Here is a 21,624-nt window from a genome sequence, read left to right as displayed (position 1 = left end):
GCAGGTGATCACGGCTGCCAGGCCCTGTTGGAAGGGGGGCTCGCAGTGAGCCCGAGGACATCTGGACCTGAGCGAGCCCCACGCTCCTGAGCACCTGCTGAGCTCTGGGCCCCTGAGTGTGCTGGGTGGGTTCGCATAAATACGGCAGAGGCAGAACGAGACCCGCCGAGCGGCTGGGCGCCCCTTCGGAAGTCAGGCCCCTGGATGACTACTCCGCCCGCTGCCTGGCCACGCCAGCCTGAGCTCGCAGAGCCTAAGCGAGTGTGCGGTCACCGGCTGCTGCCCCGGGAGCTGCCACCTGCAGCCGAGGCTTGGGGTTCGAACACCGTGATGTTGACTGGGGCGGGGGGGTAGGCTCCAGGGGACAGCCTGGCCGCTTTCTGGGGCCCGGGTCTTAGGCCGGCTCTGCTCCTTGGCCCGGGGCTGCCCCAGGCACACCCGGGGGACCAGGCTGGCCGAGCTTCCTGGAACTGACACAGCCTGACGGCCACTTCCTCTCCTGCCTCCCGCCTGCCAGCAAAGCTCTGGTCAAACAGCGCTCATTTGCCTGCGTCTCCGTGCCATCTGGCCATTTCCTGCCAGTGAGTCCCCCACCTGTGTGAGGTAGCCTTGCTCACTAGCGGCTCTTCAGCAGGACTCAGGCAGTGAGGTTCTAGGCTTGGGGGCTCTGACCTTGGGTCCTTCCATCCTGGGGGGGTGGACAGTCCCTGCAGATCCTTGGTCCAGGAACGAGGTGGGTCCATCACTGCGGCCGCCTGGGGGGACATTGGACTTGATTTCCTGATCAGCAGGTACTGGCCAGTAGCCAGATGCTGTGCTTTCTGGATGGTTCTGTTGGGCTTGCTTATGACCTTCCCCTGGTGTGTTTGACCTCAGGTCAGCAGAGGGAATGGGCCAGCTTCTGTGCGTGGAGGGCACCGAATGACAGAGTGAGTCTGAGTATAGGGCAGGTGCTCATACACTGTTCTTGTTATTAAGATGCTTGCTGGTTTTGTTACCTGAGGAAGTACAGGCCTGACCACTGGGCCTGATAAATTCATCAGCATGGTACCTTCAGTTGGTGTGCTTTTTTTGTGTTTTCTTTTGCTGTTTTTAAATGAAAACAGGCTCCCCTTGCATTTTGAGCCTCCCCTCTGCGCGAGGGGAACAGCTGAATGAGCCAACGCAACACCTAACAGGCCGTTTTCTAGAAGTCAGGTGGGGCCAGGCTGGGTCCTGCTCACATAACCCCCTCCCAGGGGCAGAGGCCAGGGCCAGGAGGAGGCTGGTGGCCTGAGTGCTGGTGGTGAGTATGCTCCCCCCTCCCCCACTCACAGCCACCTGTGCTGTTGTGAAGGTGGCCCCACTAGGTCTGGGGAAGCAGAGCGGGGAGCGTGTCCTGAGTCACATCTGACAACCACCGGTGGCCGCACCCCCAGGACACCCTGTGCTCAGGGTCGAGGAGGGGGAGTCTGCAGACGGGAACGGAAGCCCCCTAGTCAGGCTTGGAGCCGGGGGCAGGCTCTGACTGTGACCAGGTGTCCTGTGAGGCCGTGGGGCTGTCCCCCTTCACTGGGCAGCACTGCCCACCATCGAGGTGTATCTGGACAGGAGGGGGGGTCGCAAGTGGAGCCCCTGCTGGCCCGCGAGGTGGTCGAGGTCACGGCAGGACAAGGATGGGACAGACACACCCCTGAAGGATAAGCTCCCGGTGTGGATGCCCCAGCCCGCTCCTGGCTGTCCTCAGGCAGCCCAAAGCCGGCTTATCTCCCTGGCCCCAGCTGCCTCCGCGTGCCAACTCCGTCGTGCTTATCTGGGGGTGCCAGCGTGGGGAGCTCCCCCACAGCGCATCCGCCTGTCAGCCGGCCCGCTGGGCCGTGCCCCGCGGTTACCTGTCCTCTCCCGGCCGCGGAGGGCTGCGAGTCCACGGGGGACGGGGACAACACAGCTAGCCTGCAGGGCTCCCACCCAGAGTCCCAGCATCCCCCCCCCCCCCCCCCTTCTGAAGGCATCTTGTCAAGGTGTAGGAGCTTAAAGGCAGGGTGGCCGAAATGCACGGACACTGCTCTGGACGCCACCCCGGGGCTGCTTCTGTCAAGGCCACAGGACAGTGGGTCCCTGATGAATTCGTGTATTTACTTAAGATTACGTTTCATTTTGAAAGTGTTTTTAAAAGGAACACTAAGGAGGATGTTCAAGCATTTATTTACTCGTTGGCCAAAAGTAAGTGAACATTAGAATTTCATCAGATGTTTCAATCCCTTTTCTAAAAGAAGTAAGTGTTACAAGGTCCTGTTTGTTCTGTGATCAGTTCCCTTCCCCTCCAGCCTGCAGCCCGCCGGCCCTCCTTGCCTGGGGCTCAGGGTGTTCTAGCTGGAGCAGCGGGGCCCAGGGGCCCCGGCCTCTGTCCTGCCCCCGTGAGCTGGGGTCTCTGGGCAAGCCAGCTCCCCGTCCTGGAGCCTGAGAAACGGGGAGAGGTGTGGAGACACCCCAGGGAGCAAGTCGTGCCGCCAGAGCCGGTGGCGCTCTGCCGGCAGTGCCGTTCCGGGTTTCTAGAGCCTGGCGCGGCTCAGGGGGGCAGGGCTGGCGGAAGAAGCGGGCTCCCGCCTCGGCTACGCCACACCTCCCCTCCCCCTCCCGCTCCCGGGGCATGAATGGAGGAATGATGCAATGGGCCGGCCTCTTGCCGAATGCGCTCTGGGGCTGGTGGGGGGGGGGGGGGGGAGCGGCGGAATGCTAGCTGCCGAGGCGCCAGAGTCATTCCCCACTTCCCCTATAAGGTGGTCACACTCCCACAGGAGGAAATGTGAGGCCGTCCCGGAAAAGCCCCCGGCGGCCCCACCCTCTCGGCGTGCAGAGGCTCCCTGGGACCGGGTGGCAGGAAGGAACAGCCCGAGCCCGGCCTCACCTTCAGGGCCCTTCCATCCTGGATCCCAGCCCCGCGGCAGGTTGGATCAGTACCAGTGCAGGGAGAGGGAATTCATCCTGTCCCTGGCCTTCACTGCGATTCCTGGGGGGTGTCAGAAGGGCCCCAGAGGGTCTGCCCCCTAACACCTCGGCACAGGGGGCCGCTGTGAGCCTCTGTTTCGTCTTCTGTGCTGAGAATGGCAGTGCTGACGTGGTTAATACACCACAGCCATCTCCCTGTTGGCTCTGAGGGCCTGGACGGAGCCTGTGCCCGCTCCCCGGGGCCACACAGTGAAGGTCGCCAGTGCTGGTTGCCCCGGGCACACCTCGGTTCCTCATCTTGGCCGGGCGCGGCTCCTACTTCAGGACGGTGATGTGGACATTGTGTCTTGAGCCCCACCGCCCTGAGGCAGCTCATTTTACTGCGGACCTGGCCGGTGCAGGTTGCAGGTGCAGAACCACAGCCGAGGGGCCCAGGGGGCTGGGCCGGGGTCCGGGCCAGGCCCAAACGTCGCAGCTGTGTGCTGTCACCCAGTGCCGGGATGTACTGACTGTTTCAGCTTAGGAAGGGCAGCTAACTGCTCTCAGGACAGTTTCCACCTGAACCCTTCCTGCCGGGCACCATCTTGGTAGGCCATTGCATCAGCCAGAGCTCAGGGCGGCGGAGGAAAATGGGAGTGGGGGAGGGTGCTATTAAGGTGTCCGTTAATTTCCTGGAGCGATAAGCAGGTGGCCGGTGAAGCCTTAATCTTCTCCAGAGCACGCCGGGCAGAGTTCCTGTTTTTCTTCTACCTGAACTGCCTCATCCACTTCATTAGTGTGGATTTATTTCTTTGGGTCCTACTCCCCGAACTGTAAAATTACATGTAATTACTCTGGCTGGGGAAAGGAGCCACCTGGGGTCTGCCGGCCCTGGGTTGGCTGTGACCGGCAGAGAGGAAACGTGAGCAGATCCTGCCAGTGTTTCTTACCTTTCTGCAGTCCTCAGAGAAGCGGGGAGGGCAGGGGCCCTGGGGGGGTTCATGGAGAGACCCCTCCCAGCTCCAGCCCTGCTGGTCAGTGTGGAAGGACCAGCCCCGAGCTCTCTCCCGAGGATTAGGGAGGGCAGGGGGCCTGGGGGGACTCATGGAGAGGCCCCTCCCTGCACAGCCGATTTCTAGCACCTTCGTGAAGGTGCTGTGCCCAGAGTCAGGACCAGAGCGTGACCAGCTCACCCTTAGAGCGTCTGTCTGCATTGTAGACCACCTGAGCATATGAGAGTTAGAAACAGTGAATCGGAAGGTCTCGGTGTTGAGCATTTGTTTCTTTCCTTTGTTCTAGTATAATTTTGTTTTGCTGTGAGTTTATGGAGTGGCCATGAGGTCCCTGAGCACACACTTACCCGTGTCTCCTGCACACCCGAATATCCCAACTTTGGCTCAGGTCCGGGGTCCCACAGGGAGCCCCGGCGGGGCTTGGGTGTGCGTGTCCAGGCGAGCTTATGGAGCCTGGTTTGGCAGCCTGCCTGGGCAGCGCCCCCTGCCCAGTCCCATCTCCCCTCCCTTCCACGTTGGGGGGCTGGGGGGGGGGCCGTCTGTGATAGGTGTGATTTTGTCTTCAGTGTTTGCTGTGAAAATAGCAGTAGGACGGGGCGGGGGTGAGTGCCTATTGTGTTCTTTACCAGCTGGACCCGCCTGAGTGGTGTCGGCCCCCCGCGCCCCGGGCTGTGGCCTCACCTTAAGTCCCCACTTCCCGTGTCAGAATCGCCCCGTGGTGCCAGCACTTGGCTTGTGAAATAGTTTTGTGCTACTAGTATCTCACCTGTTTCCTCGGTGGGATTCCAGCAGGTTCTCTCTGCAGAAAGGGTTCCTTGCCTTCAGGAAGTGAGGTGGGCTGTGCGGGCACCTAAATCGTGCTGAAACCGTGAGAGGCGTGCACAGCGAGCGCAGCCTCCTCCGAGTGCAAATGTGCAAATGTGCAAATGTGCAAATGTGCGTTTGCAACCTGCGCTCTGAAGGCGGGGCCGCCCAGGTGCGCAGCAGGTGGGGTGGGGGAGGGGCGGGACCGGCCGTGGTGACCTCCCCGTAGGAGGGGGAAATTCATCCGTTGAAACTCCTTGATGACGGTCCCGGGGGGGCTTGTGGGACCGTAGCTTCCTCGAGAGTCAAGTGGTGCAGTCCTCCGCCTTTGACCTTGGGCCTGGAGAAGGTCAAGCATAGCGGAACCCGCCGGCTGCCTTCTCACTGCTGCCCTCTCTCTACAGTGCTGCTCACGGCCGTGAACTGTTACAGCGTGAAGGCTGCCACCCGAGTCCAGGACGCCTTCGCTGCCGCCAAGCTCCTGGCGCTGGCCCTCATCGTTCTCCTGGGCTTCATCCAGATCGGGAAGGGTGAGTGTAACCTCTGGGCCCCCGTCCCCGAATGCCCCGCGTGCGCATGGTTTCATTTGAGCCGTCGGCAGAGAGACTGAGCATCACCCCACAAGTTAAATCCACCGCGAGCGATGGGGAGAAACAGACCCGCCCCGTCCCCTCCGAACCTCACTCTCCTACCCACACTTGAGGGCAGGGGTCGGATGGCGACGTGGGGGTTCGCAGAGTGACCTTAGCGCTGTGCCAGCGCGTGGAGGGCGCAACGGGGTGGAGCTCTTGCTGGTTTGCCTGTTGCTGAGGCGGATCTCGCATCCAGGAGCACAAATCTTAAGGGCCTGTCTGATGAAGTGTAGCCGCCCCGGGGGAGGATGTGGGAGCCCCCCCCCCCCCCCGGCCATGACGTCTGGCGGCTTTCGGTGGTGGTGTGGCCCGCAGCGCCGGGAACAGAAGTAAAGTTTCTCCTGCGGACGGGGGAGGGCATCAGAGATCCCGCAGCGGCTGGTGCAGGGCAGCTCCTGAGGGCCCCTTCAGAGAAGGTCGCCGAGGGGCACACAGGCGGAGCTCGTGTCCCCGGCCCCTGCATTGGCCCCGTTCTGCGTGCCCTCAGGGCACTGGGGTGCGGGAAGGCAGTACCCGGTGCCCCCCCCCCCCCCCAGCCTGACTCCCCTGGTCGTGGGGGCGAGCCGGGATTCGGACCGGGTTTACGTTGTCCAAGGTCCGTGCTGGCACCAAGCTGCAGGTCTGGTGCCGGTCTTCCCCACTGTGACACCCCACGTGGGCAGCTGCAGGCGTCTTTGTTCCCGTCCACCCTCTTCACCCAGCTGCTGGCTAGCTGGGCGTGGAGTGGGTAGAAAACCCCTCGTGGCCCCACACCTGCCGTGTCCTCTGAGCGTCTGCTGTGACACCCAGAAATTCATCTTGTGGTACCGGACTCTCCTGTTTCCTTCCCTGTAATGGCCACGCGGGGCACTGTGATTTATGGGGACCCAGCGTCCACAGACCACGGGCCTGTGCAGGGGGGCGCGCGTGACTCTGCAGAATTGGGTGCACGCGGGGCTGCGGTGGCCGCCACAGTGCCTGCCCTCACGGGCCCTCTTCTGGGGGTAAAGAGAGGCCCACGTGCTGGTCCACACTGACCTAGTAAAGTGGCAGCAAGAATCCAGAGAGTTTGGGCAGATTGTCGTCATCGAGCACGTTAACGTGTAGGAAGCTCTGACCACAGCACCCACGGGCTCTGGTTCTGTCGGCATCGAAGGGGAAATGGTGGCTGATTTCCAGATCACTTTCTGTGGAAGGTAGGTCACTGCTTCAGGAGCTGGACGTCATGCTGAGAGTGTGTCCGACCGGTGCCTCGGCCTCAGTGGTGTCAGATCACCCACCCACCCACGCTCGGGTGAGCCCCCCCCCCCCCCCGCCCCGGGCAGGACTGGGGGCGGGGGCGGGACGTGCCCCAGTGCGTGCCTCTGGGCGCTCCCGCCGCACTCCGGGAGCCGTCCTGGGGCTCGGCTTCTGGCCTCTTCTTTAAGACAAGACCTTATCTTTCTCCTTATTCCTCGGGTCTCGAGGACCCTGGTCGGGGCTGAATGACTCTGAAGCCTCGTGAGGAGCAGCTTGGCCTGGTGGGTGGGACCCAGCCGACCAGGCTTTGTGTAGCCAGGACGCTCGGCCTTCGAAAGACTTCCCCGTGAAGGTATTTGCTTGGCTGGTATGATGAGGAATGTGGAGGGGGCGACCTGACTTTTGTAAAAACAGATTTCAGTAGGGATAGCAAAGGGCTTTTGTTCAGCTAGAATATCTAATATGTTTATAATCGTGTTGCTGTCGAAAGCCTCCTCCTCCCCAGAGCAATTCCTTCCTCAACTTGGGATACGGTGCAGCGCCTGTAGAATTTGTCTCCTGGTTTTCCTCAAGAGATTTATGTCGTTCCCAGACGAATGCCTTCCCTTCCGGGGGACACGTTGCAGACGTCGACCCCCTTCTCCTACGGTGGAGTCCGTAGGTCCGCCTGCCAGAGGCCCTGGGTCCCCGTGCTGGTGGCTTGGTTGTGCCCAAGCATCGCGCAGACCCCGGGCGCCCCGCTCCGCCGGGCATGGTGGTCGGTGTCCTCCCCACCCCCACCCCCACCCCCAGCACCCAGGTGGGCCCAAGGACCGCAGAAGGGACTTGAGGCCAGCCGGCCATGGGTCGGCCGTGGGCCCCACTGGGCTCGTTATCTCGAGACCTGCGAGCAGTTGTTCATCACACCGTCCTTCGCCAGAACTTCCCGGGCCCCGAGTACAAGTCTGTTGGCCCCGGTGGCCCCTGCTGGCCAGAGCTCGGCCATGGGCTGGGGACCCCAGACAGCACGTGAACAGGAGAATTGCAGACGGGCGGGCGGACGAGGCGCCAGCCGGGACCAGGACTGAGGGCGGGAGGGGGAGGCTGGACGCAGGCGCAGAGTCGAACAGAGAGAGTGCTCTGCAGGGTCCCGGGTCAAGCCGTCCCGCGTGGGAGCAGCTCAGCTACCCTGCGGCTGGGGCTGGGGGGCCCCGCGGGGTCGGGCCTGCGGGCCCGGCGTCACGCGAGTTGTCTGCATTTGCTCCCAGCGTCCTCCAAAGGGGAGACAGAACTCAGGTCAGCATTTCAGACCCAGTGGCTGCCGCACAAAGCGTGGGCCGCTTGGCCGGGGAGGCCACAGAGGCCCTTTGAGGCCCGTACCTGCCGGCCGCCTCCACCTGCTGTGTCTTTTGTTCTGTTGGCTCCTTACTGGACACCCTGCAGGCGCCGTGGCCCCGAGGTCAGGCTGTTCCCGAAGCCAAGTAGGCGTTTCCCAGCCCAGAAGGTGGGAGCGGGTTGCGACAGGCGCGTCCCTGTGCCCAGGCCCCTCCCGGGGGGCACACAATGGGACCCTTGTGGTTTTGCGTGGGCTGCAGCATCGGGAGGGGGGAGAGCGGCCGGTGTGGATGGCCCAGTTGTACAGATACAAGTGCTTCCTCGCCGCGTCCCCCTGCACGATGCCCTCTGCTGAGGGAGGTCGTGGGAGGCGTAGTCTCCACGCGCCAGGCAGTCCTGCCCCCCAGCCCCCTGCCCTCCCGAGCCCCCAGCAGCTCACAGAAGTTCACCCCGCTTCTGGGGCGTTCGTCCCAGTTGCCAGGACACCTGGCCGTGGTTTGTACCACAAGTGGAGGCTCCTGGCTTCCGAGTTGATTATCTCCTGTGTCTGGGCACTGTCCCAAAGTGACAGGGGGTCTCGGGATGGGGGGAGACGGTCCCGGCAGGATGGGCAAGCCTGGCAGCGAGGAAGTGGGCTGTTGCCCCTCAAAGTGGGGGGCCAGACACCCTCAGTGTTTCCAAGCCTAGCCTCCCCTCGCAGAGGACTTCGGGGCTCGTTTCAGCGGGGCTCAGGGTCGGGCCGGGATCGCAGGACCCTATAATGGGCCATGTAGGGCTAGGGTTCGGTTCTCTACCCTGCACCGGTTACCTGTGGCCCAGGAACAGGGATGGGACTGTGGGATGGGGCAGGACCATCACCTGGTGGCCGGTGCCCGTGACCCATCTCCTCGCTGAACGTTGAGAGCCACAGGTCACGGGGCTACTTGGGAAGGCGTGGCAAAGCTACCATCGAGGCAGGCTTGGTGGTGTTTTCCTGTGGATGTTCTTTGATAATTTTTAGTTGAGGCCTTTTCTTTGGGTCTGCACGCCTCTGCACTAACTCAGCATCCAGAGTTGTAACAGATTCGAAATCACATGGTCTGCTTGGGCCACCCTGTGGCAGGAGATCAAAGCTCCTGCTGGCTCGCCTGTGCCCTGGGGCGGCCAGGAACGGGAGGTGGGGGCAGAGCAGCCACAGAGCCCCGCGCCGGGCACGGTTCGTTCCCAGGGGTCTCTGGCGGCCTGTTCAGTAGGGAGCGGGCCCCTTTCAACTGGGATTTGAGGTTTGCAGCAGATCTCGAGGCCGAGGGGCCAGCTCCTCCAAGGGGTCAGCTCCTCCAAGGGGTTAAAAGACGGGCGCGTCTGCGACAGACGCTGGCCAGGTGAACAAGCACTGACCTCTCAGCCTCCCCAGACCCAGATTCCTGCCCGGTTTGTAGACCTCAGGCAGAGCTGGAGCACAGACACCAGGCGTCTGGGACTCGCCCCGGGGTGGGACAGTGGGAGAGAAGAACCTGGTGAACTGGCCGGCAGGATGCACCCTCTCCGAGGATGCTGGTGTCTGGATGGAGCTGGAGACCCATCGCTGTGCTTTGTCCCCAGGCCCACTGAGGGCTCTGATCGTGCAGAGTTGACTTGCCCGGGAGGTCTGGTGGCCCCACGGGTGACAGCTCATTTTACAGAACAGGAGCCCGAGGCCACAGCTTATCCCAGGCACGTCCGTGAGGCACAGAGTGGAGACCAGTGAGTCTGACCCAGACAGAGTGAGGCCCGCCAGTCTGTCTGCAGACAGTGTCCTGTTGTCCTCCTCACAATTCTGGGGGACAAAAGTCCAGAATCAGGGCTGCGTTCCCTCTGAAACTCAGGGGGATTCCTGCTTGTCTGTTCAGGCTGCTGGCGTCCCTGGGCTTGTGGCTGCAGCACTGTGCCCTCTCTGCCTCGTCCCCCGGGCCTCTCCCAGTGGCCTCTGTGTCCTGTAAGGACACTTGTGGGCTTCAGGGCCTACCCTCATCTACGATCTCATTTCAAGACCCTTACCTTAATTCCATCTTCAAAGACCCTTTTCCAAATCAGGTCACATTCAGAGGTTCTGGGCTGACATGAATTGGGGGGACCCTGTTCAGCACATCTCTTGACATAAACGGCCATCCCCTGGGGCCCCAGAGGGATAAAGTGGGAGCAGAGGCGGAAGGTTCCAGCATGGTGGATGCTCCCCAGTTTGGGATGACTTTCCCATGGTGTCCCCGTCCCAGGAGGGGTGCCCCTGGGCTGGTCTGGCTGTGGGAAGGCACTGGGTGGGGATGGGGCCTGGCCAGACCTAGAGTTCTGGCATTTTCTGCAGCTGCCTCCCACTGCCCATTTCCAGATTGGGGCGTTGACAGGCTCCCAGGGCCCCAGAGAAGGCCTGGGAACGCCTGACCAGGCCTTCCTCCCACACAGAGGTCGGGCTGGGTCTCAGGAGCCGCAGACCCTGTAGGGAGCCCTTGTCCTCATTCAGGAGCCACGGGTCTAGCACACTTCCCTGGTGGGAAAAAGGGCCACTGGGTGCCCTCCCCCACCCGTCATCCATGACTCCCATCGCTGCGTCCGTGTGACTCAGAGATCTGGGCTGGCTTTCTCTGAGAGCAGCTCCCTGGGGCCTCTGAGCATCCCCCCGCCAATTACCCCGCTTCTCAGGGGGTCCCAGTGGGTGGGAGGCAGGCTCTGCCGGGACATCACAGCTTGCCGACGGGCACGTCTGGCCGTGCGTTGGCGTGCACATTCCTCGCGGCCCGTCCGGGAGGGCGCTGGCAGTGGCCGCGACTTAGGGGATTTAGGGCTGGGACGGGCAGACTTGAGCAGAGGGGCTTCGGGCTAGCCCGCGGCACAGAAGAGCAGAGGGCCGGGCCCACCGAGGTGGCAAGCTGCCTTCTCTTGAGGCAGCAGTTCGAGGCTGCTTTGAGGTCTGCAGAAAAATTGCAGAGAAGGGGCGCTGGCACAGGGGACCCGGTAAGTTGTGGGTCCCAGGGTTTCTGCCCCCCACTTGGAGCCTACAGCAGGACGTGCCGTCTGTCTGTCCATGGCCATCAGTCTTGCCTGCTCACAGAGTGGGCTGGGGCCCGGTGGGGACAGAGACCGACTGGTCAGCTTGGAGCATAGTGGCCATCGGGGGACTGTTGTCATTCACCTCTGTCCAGTGCAGCCCAGTTTGGGGTCTGGGGGAGTGAACGGCCAGCGCAGCTCACGCGTCAACCCCAGCCACGGGAGCAGCGGTGTGTGGACCGGGCTTCCGTTCCTGAATTGTTGCCATCTGGGGGCTGCCCTCTGCCTTCCAGGGTGTCCAACAGCGCCCGTGGCCTCTGCCCCCTAAATGTCCCCAGCCACGATAGCCCCCAGTGTCTCCAGACGTGGCCGTACATCCCCTGGTTGCCGAGGGCAGGCCAGTGTTGGAGACCACGCGTGGGGTCTAGAGTCTGCCCTCCTCACCAGGACAGTCTGTGTCTCTTTGCTGCGCCCCACCCCCTGCTCACCGCCTCCGTCGCCGCCGGGCTCGGTGCAGCTGCCAACACATATCATTCAGAGGAGGTGTGGCTGTCTCGCCCGCTTCTCGCTGGCCTGGAGGCGGGCAGGCGGGGCCTCCCGCCAGCTCTCCAGACCTCCTTCCAGAATGCCTGCTGTTAGGGCTCCAGCCCCAGCAGGACACCAGGACAGTGAGGACAGGCACAGCCAGTGTCCCTGAGTGGCCGCCCAGGCCAAGTGCCACACGGATCCGGCAGACCCAGCGCCCACTCTCTGATGCCCGTCAAGAAGGAGGGGCCGCGTGCTTGGCCAGCATTTGGTCGGGAGCCCGGAGGAGCTACGGGTCTCCCTTCTGGGCCGGCGTCCAGCACAGGCCGAGGCTGAGCACAGCCAGGAGCCCTGCCGGGGACGCATGCGAGCCGGCCACTCTCGAGGCAGTTCAGGCTCCTGTCCCTCCCTCTGTCCCTGGTGTGCCGCCGCCGGGCCCACCGTGCCTGTGGGAGGTGACGGCCTGGAGGAACTAGCTGAGGTTTGCCCGGTGCCTGCCCCAGCCCATGCTGGGACAGGAGCAGGAGGCCCGCCAGCCACGCTCCACGCTGCGGGGTCTGGCGGTGCTGGGATGTCCGCCTTCCTCCAAGGGACCTCGGGCACTTTGCAGACAGAGTGAGGCCCCAGACAACTGAGGGAGGTCCCGGCAGATGACCCAGCCACGCTGGTCCTAGGAAAGAAATCTCATGGGCTGTTTGGGAGAGACCTGGCTGAGGCCCCCAGTGAGATTCTTTAATCTGTGTTTGGTCCGAGCAGCTAGTATTTTCCTGGCATTTTAGACACTGCAAAAGCAAGCTTGTAAATCCCAGAAAATACTGTTCTACATCAGGAGTTCCGTGCCCGGCACGTTCGTCTCAGGCGGAGGACCGTGTGTCCGTGTCAGAACGCTGAGCTGGTGACCGCAGCACGAGTGACCCCTTGGTGAGAACCCTGAGGCTACGGGGCCTGGGGCTGAAAACTTACGGCTCTTACCTGAAAACCCCAGGGCTGTATATCAAGCCTTGAATTTTATCCCTGTGCCAGCACTCGATCCGTAGGGCACAGGGGTCCTTCTGAGCCACCGGCCTTTCCCGTGGGTGGTGGTCACCAAAAGCAAGAGCCATCCGCCTGCCTGGGGCGTCTCCAGCCCACACGTGCACACACACTGTGCACGGATCACACACACGTGAATACATGCGCACACGCACGCACACAGTGTCTCTAATTCGGGTGGGGGCCACTTCTAACAACTGCTCCCAAACCCGTATCCCAGCACGTGAAAAAAGAAATTTAACTTGAATAGTAACCAGGGTGCATAGAGGCGTATCCCAGTAGGAAAACTGGACAGATTGATGGGAGAATTACAGGTTTGAGACAAGCCCGCGTTACTCGTGAGGAGCCTTTATTGTGAAAGACCACCAATGTTCTGGAAGTCTCTGCAGGACCTGTGAGCCGTCTCATCGGGCTCCCCCAGACTCTTTGGAGCAGCGCGGCATTCTGGGAGGTGTAGGGTGGTGTGGACACGCACGCAGTGCCTGAGGTCAGACCCGTTAGCCCTCACGATCCTAGATCCCACTGTGTGCTGGCAGTTCCCCACCCCCAGGGCAGGTGGCCCCGGCCTCAGTTTCCCCAGCTGTTGCACAGCAAAAGTACACGGACAGGGCTGCGGGATGCGGCGGAGCTCTGCAGACATAAAGGAGGACACACTCTGGACCATTTCCATAGGGGAGCCGCCAGGACGGAGCCCAGAGGGGCTCCGGACGCTCTTGTGGGGTGTTGTTGAAGGGTGTGCTGTCCCGAGCCAGCACTCGGCACTGTCTCTGCCTACCCAGCCTGGTGACCACCCTGTGACCAGGCAGTCCCACGACCTGGGTCTCCAACACAGGTCACATGCGGGCAGCGGGCTGGGTGAGATGCCAGCCGCCCCGGGGCCTGTTCAGCTCCTCACGAGACCGTGGCCTCATCAGGGGGCGGGGGCTGGGCACCTTAAGGATCCCACATCCACCTCTCAGCTCAGGCTGGGGACCAAAGGCCCAAGCACACCTGTGGGGTCAGGACACACAGGCCTGAGGGCAGAGTCCAGATCAGCGTAGGAAAATGGACCCAGAAACAGAGATTGGGGTCCCTTCTCTCCACCCCCCCCTCCCCACTGCGGTGTTTGCTGTAGGAAACTCTGTGCTCTTTTTGAGGCCTCCCAGGGAAGGGGGTGACAGGCTTTATGGGAACCTCCCTTCCATCGTCCCCTCTGCGAACATCCTCACGTTCCGTCGCGTCCTGTTCCTGGGGTGACTGAGGCGGTCACTTGTGGGTGGTGTGGGGTCCCTTGAGAACTTGGGCTCCCCTGGCATCGTCCACCCTCCCACCCCCGGGGGGCCCGCAGGCCCACTGGCTGTGGGCGACACTGACCCTTGGGCAGCCCCGGGGTCACGTCCAGGGACACCTCGGAGTCATTTTCAGGAAGTTCCATGCTGATGCTTGCTGACGGGTCACGTTCAGCACTGCAGGTAGGAGAGCACAGAGTCAGGCCCAGGCGCCGCTGGCCCGGGGCTCGTGTCACGGGCTCTGCAGGGAGTGTTCTCTGGGGTGACTGGGGCTGCCCCCCCACCCCCGCACCTGCCCTTCTGGGCGCATGGACCACGCACGACCAAGGGTCCACAGAGCTGCCGACCCCTCCCGGGTGGGCTGGCGGCCAGGCCCACGGCCCACGGTACGACCACGCTGTCCTCCACCTGCTCGCTCCTGGTCCCGGGCAGAGTCGGGAATTTTGCGTGGGTCAGGTGGCTCAGCACGTATTTTGCTCCAGGAACATTCCAGAACTTGCGGTATGGTCTCTGCAGTGCTCTCTGACCAGCATTCCTTTCTGTTTGGCCTTTTCCAGGTGGTGTGTCCAATCTGGATCCCAAGTCCTCGTTTGAGGGCACCAAACTGGACGTGGGAAACATTGTGCTGGCGTTGTACAGTGGCCTCTTTGCCTACGGGGGATGGTAGGTTCCGGAATGTCGGGGTCTCTGGGCCTTGGGACACGCAGGCTGGGTGGGCCCCGAAGCATCCAGAAGTCTGGCCCTCCACGGTGGTTCTGGAGAGTGGCAGGAAAGCCTCTCGGGGCCGCCGCTAGCCCCTTGCATCCCAGAAGAGCACAGAGAGGGTTCCAGAGCAGCCCCGGGCGCTGTCCGCAGCGCGCCTCGGCCCCTGAGAAGATGCTCCTGGAGACAGATCTCTGCTGATGGGCATAAAGCATTTAGGCTGAAGGCCCTGAGCCGGGTGGTTCTCGGCGTCTCCCCACCAGGAGCGAGGACCCTGTCTGTGGCCCTTGCCGGCGCCTTCCGTCCCTCTGGATTCTCCGCTATGGCCCCTACCCCTGGGCCAGGCTGTACTGAGCCGTGAGAGTGGCTGCTGTGCGGCAGGCTGGCGGGCAGGCAGGTGAGGAAGGCGCTGGAGAGGGTCAGGCAGCGGACAGGGGTGCCTCGGGGCACGCTTAGTGGAGTGGTGCCATTTAGCACGGGCACTAAACCCGTGCAGGCCGCCTTTGAGTCTCTTTCCACGTGGCCTCTGAGCCTGACCTTGAGTGCTCAGCGTGGACGTTAATATCCGCACACGAATCGGGCCTGTGCGGGTGGCTGTGCCCAGGACGCCGCCGTTCAGGCTGGACCGTGAGCCCGCCTCAGACACAGTGCTGGCGCCTGGGGTGGGGGACGCATCGGGTCAAGGACAGGCTGTGGGGGCGGCGGCTGATTTCCCTCAGGACAAGGTGTCGCCGTGCCAGCTCACCCTGTGTCCCCAGCTGCTCACCAAGTGGTGGTGGGTGCGGGGATCTCGTCCCCAGGGGCCCAGAGCAGCCGGGGGGGGGGGGGGGTCCCGTGGGATCTGTATTCCCCTAATGATTGTGGAAGGGAAGCGTAATTAAATTCTGCTCTCTCGATTCTAGGAATTACTTGAATTTCGTCACGGAGGAGATGATCAATCCCTACAGGTACGAGTGTGAACAGGGACTTCTGTCATCTTCATGAGAGAAGGTTCTGCCTCCCAGCCACCCACGGGCCCACCCACGGCCGGGAGCAGTGCGGGGCCTTGCAGGGGGTGGGGGTGGGGGGCTTTGGGGTTAGGACTCGTGCTAGGGAGGTGGGTGCTGGTTTCCAGCCTCACACCGGCCACGTGGTGGCCAGGTGACCTCAGACGAGGTCCCCCCTCAGGACGGGCAGGAATTCCTGCTTCACGGACCTGGGCTCAGGGATGGGGGGTTGAGTCTCCAGCCCCGGCTCACACAGCTGCCCGTCCGCAGGGGCCAGCTTCCAGCCGCTTACCCGTGCTGGCGACGCGTCCCGCCGGGCCCTTCCCCACGCCGCGAGGCTCAGGACCCGGCTCCTTGCCATCCGGTCTGGCTCCACGCCGGGCTGCGCTTAGCTGACGTGCCCCTGCCCTTCTTTCCAGAAACCTGCCCCTGGCTATCATCATCTCCCTCCCCATCGTCACCCTGGTGTATGTGCTGACGAACCTGGCCTACTTCACCACGTTGTCCACGGAGCAGATGCTGACGTCGGAGGCTGTGGCCGTGGTAAGACGCCACCCTGCGGCCTGGCCGGGTCACCGAGAGGCCCGCTCTGCCATCTCTGAGGCCCGATGCTGAGCAGACCGGGCCCCTTGTCCTCGAACCACACGCTGCCCAGAGGCTCAAGCTGTGCCTTGCTTAGTCCCGGGAAAGAGTAAGGTGCCGGCTCTTAACCCTGGCTCACGTGACACGCTCGGGGTGTTCGAAAATGCTGGTGCCCAGCCTCCCCCAGGCCAGCGCTCGGTCAGCACGTCTGTGGTGGTCCCAGCCAGAGTGATTGGGTTGTTTTAGCTTTCTTTAGTTTTGAGAGAAAATACACGAGCAGGGGAGGGGCGGAGAGAGGACGGAGCGAGAATCCCAAGCAGTTTCCGCACTGTCCGCACAGAGCCCGACTCAGGGCTTAAGCTCACAAACCGTGAGATCATGACCTGAGCCGAAGTCGCGTCCTGAGCCGCCCCTGCTGGGCATCGTGGACGCTGGGTTCAGAGGAGGGGCGCGGCATCTCCGGGTCCCACAGGGGCGGCCGACTGAGCGCCTTGCCAACCCCCAGACCACGCGGGGGGTCCCCAGAGCCGTTGGTCTCCCCACCTGCAGCGCCCACCCCTTGCACCTTCTGAACGAACCCCAAGCCCCGCTCTGGGCCTGGTGTGCGGGGCCGGCCAGAGGTAGCACTTCTGCTGACGGGGGAACGTGGGTGCCCGTGAGAGGTGCCCGAGGGAAGTGCCCGCAGGTGTGGACGGGGAGTGAGGCCCTGTCCCTGGGACCGCCCCCCGCAGTCCAGTCCCCAGGGGCTCGCTCCGTGTGCAGAAGCCTCCCGACGAGCACGTAGGAAGCCGTCCCCAGGAGGGAGCCGGGCCGGGAGGCGCCGCGGGGCCTGGGGGCTCACGCTCGGTGTTTGCCTAGGACTTCGGGACCTATCACCTGGGCGTCATGTCCTGGATCATCCCCGTCTTCGTGGGCCTGTCCTGCTTCGGCTCTGTCAACGGGTCCCTCTTCACGTCCTCCAGGTGAGCCCGCACCAGGACCAGCCTCCTGTCACCCGGGCTCTGTGGGGACCGGGGCGGAGTGGGGGCCGTCCCTGCACACCGCTGTCCAGCGTGTGTTCGAAAGTCTGCTTCCTCACTGAGGAACACGTAGCCGTCAAAACGTCCCAGTAATGCAGAGCTACGGGACCCGTGGCCTCTACCCTGCCCCCCCCTGGTCCCCTGCCCACAGGCGACACGACTGTGTCCTTCTGGAATCTCTCACGGGTTCGCGTCAAACACGGCCCGGAGGGGGGGACGGAGGCGAGGAAGGCTGAATTCGCCCCTTTGCCCGCTGAGCCCATCAGGGCCCCTGAGAAGCGCAGGTGGGGAGCCCAGCCCGCGGGCCCGGCCCTCTCGGCTCCCCGCCCCGCCTGGGGGCCCACGGGGCGGAGGCTGAACGCTCGCTCCTCTGTCCGCAGGCTGTTCTTCGTGGGGTCCAGGGAGGGCCATCTGCCTTCCGTCCTCTCCATGATCCACCCACGGCTCCTGACGCCCATGCCCTCCCTCGTGTTTACGGTAGGCAGGCTGTGCCGTCCAGAGTCCCGTCCTCCAGCCCCAGTCGAAATGGGAGACTGGCGTGTCCCTCGGGGCCCGCCTTGGGGGGCTCCCTGGCGGGAGGCCACGCGTTCCCTCTACGTGAAGCCTGTCGCGGCTTCGCCCGGCGTCCGCTGGCTGCAGACGGGAGGTGGACGCTGAGACAGAGCCCCCCGACGCCAGTGTTTCCTCACGTGCTTTCACCGAATGCCAAAGGGCACCGGATTCTTTCATTCCCAATGCTACGCGTAGTGGCTGTAAAACAGAAAACCTCGGAACAGCCTGGAAGCGGGTGAGGAGAAGACTCTCCCAGGAGACCGCTGTTGACAGGCAGCTCCCTGAGCTGTGTGGGCGCCGTGCACTCACAGCGTTTGCTTGCTCGACGAGATCACGTTGTGCGTTTTTCTTCAGCTCGTCCGACGTCTGCCTGTGCGGGTGCGCGCCGGGCAGTTAGTTCTCGGCCGCTACAGGACTGACCCCCCCCCCCCGCCCCCCAGGCCATAGGGGAACCGCTCTCGTGCGGCTGGAGGTGCCTCTTCCCAGGTGGCTCGCCACACAGCCACAGGCAGGAGCACGCGCCACGTGTTCTGTGACCTGGGCTCAGAAGTCACCCCCGTCATTGCTGTGCTTTTCTGTGTTAGGAGTGCGAGCCCGTAGGCCCAGCGGACGGAGGGTTTAGGTCCACCTCTCGGAGAGAGAAGGATCAAGTGATTGTTGGATGTGTTTTGGTTTTTTATTTATTGTATCTTGTCATTTTTTTTAACATTCATTTTTGAGAGGGAGAGACAGAGCGTGAGCAGGGGAGGGGCAGAGAGAGAGGGAGAAGCAGAATCCAAAGCAGGCTCCGGCTCCGAGCTGTCAGCACAGAGCCCGACGCGGGGCTGGAACCCACGAACCGCGAGATCGTGACCTGAGCTGAAGTCGGACGCTTCACCGACCGAGCCACCCCGGCGCCCCCGGACGTGTTTTAAAACACTGCAGGGTTTAGTCTCAGTATCGAAACCGCCACGTGGTGGTCACGGCCGGGGTGCACCACGTTTGTTTAAACGACCCCATAGTGAGCCAGTGACGCCGCGGCGAGGGCGGGGTTGGGCGTCCCCTTCTGCTCCCCGTGGCGCGTCTGTCTCTTCCGCAAGATCCAGGCGCCGTCACTGTTTTCCCATTTGCTCCTGCCTCTGCTCTTGGAGAACTCACGTGTTGTCCAGACCGGGCCTTCCCTTCGGAGCCAGAGCGAGCAGGTGTGGTTTCCCCGCGTCGTTCCGGCTGTCCTGCTCACCGCGTCCCCGTTTCTCTGCTTGCAGTGCATCATGACCCTCCTGTACGCCTTCTCTAGAGACATTTTCTCCGTCATCAACTTCTTCAGCTTCTTCAACTGGCTCTGCGTGGCCCTGGCCATCATCGGCATGCTGTGGCTTCGCTACAAGAAGCCCGAGCTGGAGCGGCCCATTAAGGTGAGGGCCTGGCCGCTGGGGGGTCGGCACGGCCCCGGGGCCGGTCGGGGGGTTGGCAGTCACGCACCTGAGAAACAAGGTCTGAGTGTCCGTCAGAGCCCTGGGCTGGGAACCAGATGGTTCTGTGCCTGTGGCTTGTGGCCGGGCCGGCCGCTGTCCCTCGCTGAGTCTCTGTCTTCCCTCGGCAAGCCAGGGGTCGGGGCCCCTTGTCCGGAGCGTTCTGGTAAGGATCGAGCAAGATAAACGTGGACGTGCTTGTCCGCTAGACCGAGAGTGACTGTTCCTTGGGAATCTCTTAAGTGCTGACACGTGATTGCAGGTGCTAGGGGTTCATCAAAGGATAAAACTGACCCCCTGAGTCTCTGGCCCCCTAGAGCTTCTGTTAACATGGGAGAAGCAGCACACGAGAACCTGAGTGCCAGGGGGGCGGATGGCCCTGACTGGCCTGGGGCCATGTGGAACAGCATGTCTGGGGAGGAGCAGGCACCAGGGCGGGAAGGGGAGGGGGAGGCCAGGCAGGGTGGAGGCGGAACTGGGGCCCCCCCCGAGGTCCGCCTGTCCATGGCGCCTGCCCCGGCCTCGCCCTGCCCGGGAGAAAGCCGGGTGCCGGCCCGGCCTGAGGTGGGCGCTCTGCCACCTTGTCACCTTCCCAGGGGTGACCTGGTTTCTCCTAAAAGGGGGACCAGAAGGCTGGGCCCCTGCTGAGCCCCGACACTCACATCGTGGCCAGCTGGTGGCAGCTCCCATCCCTCGTCCTCTTTGTGGTGGCGTGTGGGCCTGCCTGGCAGTCGGCACCTGTCCGTGAGCCTCCTCCCTGGCTCCCCGCCCAGCGGTCCTGCAGAGGCCAGCGGGGTCCAGGAAGGGTTCTTCCAGGGGGAGGGGGACCCGGGAACCTCAGTGTCCTGGGCCATCTTGGCCCTTGCGTGTGGTGGGCTCTGATTCTTTGTCAGCCGGGACAAGGGGTGGCCGCTGTCCTCGAGTTAGGCAGGGCCCATGGTGGGGGTCTCCTGCGGCGTGAGGATGAGCTTGCCCAGCAGAGGGCACGGGGAGGCAGAATCGGGACAGGCGCCCCACCCCCACCCCCTCCGGGCTGTGGACGGGTCTGTGGGCGGGTCTGTGGCTCCTTTGCCTTGAGCTCTGCGGGTGGGCTGTCTGCCCCCTGCTGTGCAAACCGCGGCTCAGCCTGTCCACAAAGGGCCCTCTGAGAAGGCAGGTGCTGCCGTGTTATTAGCGGGTAGCCGCGGTCTTCCCAGAAGCGCCGGGTCCCCGCTCTGGGTGACGGCGGGAGGGGTGCCGGACCAGGGTCTCCACCCTGCGACGTGGGAACCGGTGAGGCCGACCTTCCCTGACCTCGGGAAGCCTCCAGGGACCAAGCTGGTTGTCGCCTGTCAGCGCCCCCTGTGCTTAGAGCAGTCCTCGCCCGGCGCCGCGTGTGGAGGGTCAGGGTCGGGGAGGGGGACCGAGGCGAGGTCCCCACGGTCAGGAGCCCCCACCTCGCGTGAGGCCGGCTCCAAAAACCAGTGCAGGCCACGGCCGGGCAGAAGCTGGAGCGGCCCCAGAGGTCGGAGCCCTTCTCAGCTGGGGCGGGGGCTGGGGTGCAGCGTGTGCCCTGGGGGTCCCAAGCGGGGGGGGGGGTGCCTCCAGCAGGGGCTCGGGGGACACGGTGCTTTCCCCCGGGGTGGACGGGACTCGTGACGCAGCGGGCAGTGGGAGGTGTGGGAAGGGAATGCCTGGCGTCAGCTCCCTCCCCGTCCCCATCCCCAGGTGAACCTGGCCCTCCCAGTGTTCTTCATCCTGGCCTGCCTGTTCCTGATCGCCGTGTCCTTCTGGAAGACCCCCGTGGAGTGCGGCATCGGCTTCACCATCATCCTCAGTGGCCTGCCTGTCTACTACTTCGGGGTCTGGTGGAAAAACAAGCCCAAGTGGCTTCTCCGTGGCATCTGTGAGTATCGTTGGGCCGCAGCCGGGGCGCCCCTCGTCCCCACCCGGGGGCCCGCCGCCCCCTCCCCCCGCCCCCCGCCCCAGAGTAGGGCCATTTGGTGCTCTGACCTAACCCCACTGTCCAGGAGCAGTGGAGTGCGTGATGTCCCCAGGTCCCGGGGTCGGCCAGCGTAGGAGAGATGCATCCCTGGCAGGGGGGCCCATGGAAACAGCAGGGTTCGGGCCCTGGGACGTGGGTGGCAGTGACGTTTAGCGCACGTGGTCCGGGGCTAAGATGCTCAGCTCGGCAGCAGCTAATCTCAGAACAAGGGATTCCAGAAAACCAGGCTGCCTTTGACGAGCGATGAAATCCCTCCTTCTGTCTCCGGCTTGAACGCAGCTGGCTGACCCAGAAAGGCAGGGGAGGAGAACGCAGGGTCCCTGCACCGCCGTCCTGGGTGCGATTGACAGGCCAGCTTCAGGACCCTGTACTGAAACAGCCTGTACCGTGGCGGGTCCCTGGAGGAGTCAGGCGGTCTGCAGGCCTGTGCCACCATCACCACGTGCCCGTGGGCCCTTGCGCGCTCTCATCGGCGCCCGCCCGCCGTCGCGTTGGTGAAGCTTTGCTTCCAGTCTAGACCACCGGCTCCCGGTCGGTCATCTTTCACCGCCCCACGCGCCCAGGGCAGGAACCCCTCCGTCCTGATGTCAACACCCACCCAGGATCAGTGCTCCCGGAGTCTGTGGTGGCAGGTG

The 21,624-nt window shown here is 63.5% G+C and overlaps 1 protein-coding gene across 1 annotated transcript in view; it reads left to right on the top strand.

Moving 5' to 3' along the window:
• SLC7A5 (solute carrier family 7 member 5) overlaps positions 1 to 21,624 on the top strand; it is a 31,962-nt gene that overhangs the window by 8,291 nt on the left and 2,047 nt on the right. Inside the window, exons 2-9 of the mRNA XM_042969717.1 lie at positions 5,129 to 5,254; positions 14,271 to 14,376; positions 15,318 to 15,362; positions 15,821 to 15,944; positions 16,842 to 16,945; positions 17,383 to 17,479; positions 18,799 to 18,948; positions 20,713 to 20,890. Of these exons, the coding sequence (XP_042825651.1) occupies positions 5,129 to 5,254; positions 14,271 to 14,376; positions 15,318 to 15,362; positions 15,821 to 15,944; positions 16,842 to 16,945; positions 17,383 to 17,479; positions 18,799 to 18,948; positions 20,713 to 20,890 (930 nt within the window). The remainder of the gene's footprint in view (positions 1 to 5,128; positions 5,255 to 14,270; positions 14,377 to 15,317; positions 15,363 to 15,820; positions 15,945 to 16,841; positions 16,946 to 17,382; positions 17,480 to 18,798; positions 18,949 to 20,712; positions 20,891 to 21,624) is intronic.

Source organism: Panthera tigris, chromosome E2 (genome assembly GCF_018350195.1).
Source record: "Panthera tigris isolate Pti1 chromosome E2, P.tigris_Pti1_mat1.1, whole genome shotgun sequence".
Taxonomy (NCBI): Eukaryota; Metazoa; Chordata; class Mammalia; order Carnivora; family Felidae; genus Panthera; species Panthera tigris.
This window is presented reverse-complemented; position numbering and strand designations above follow the sequence as displayed.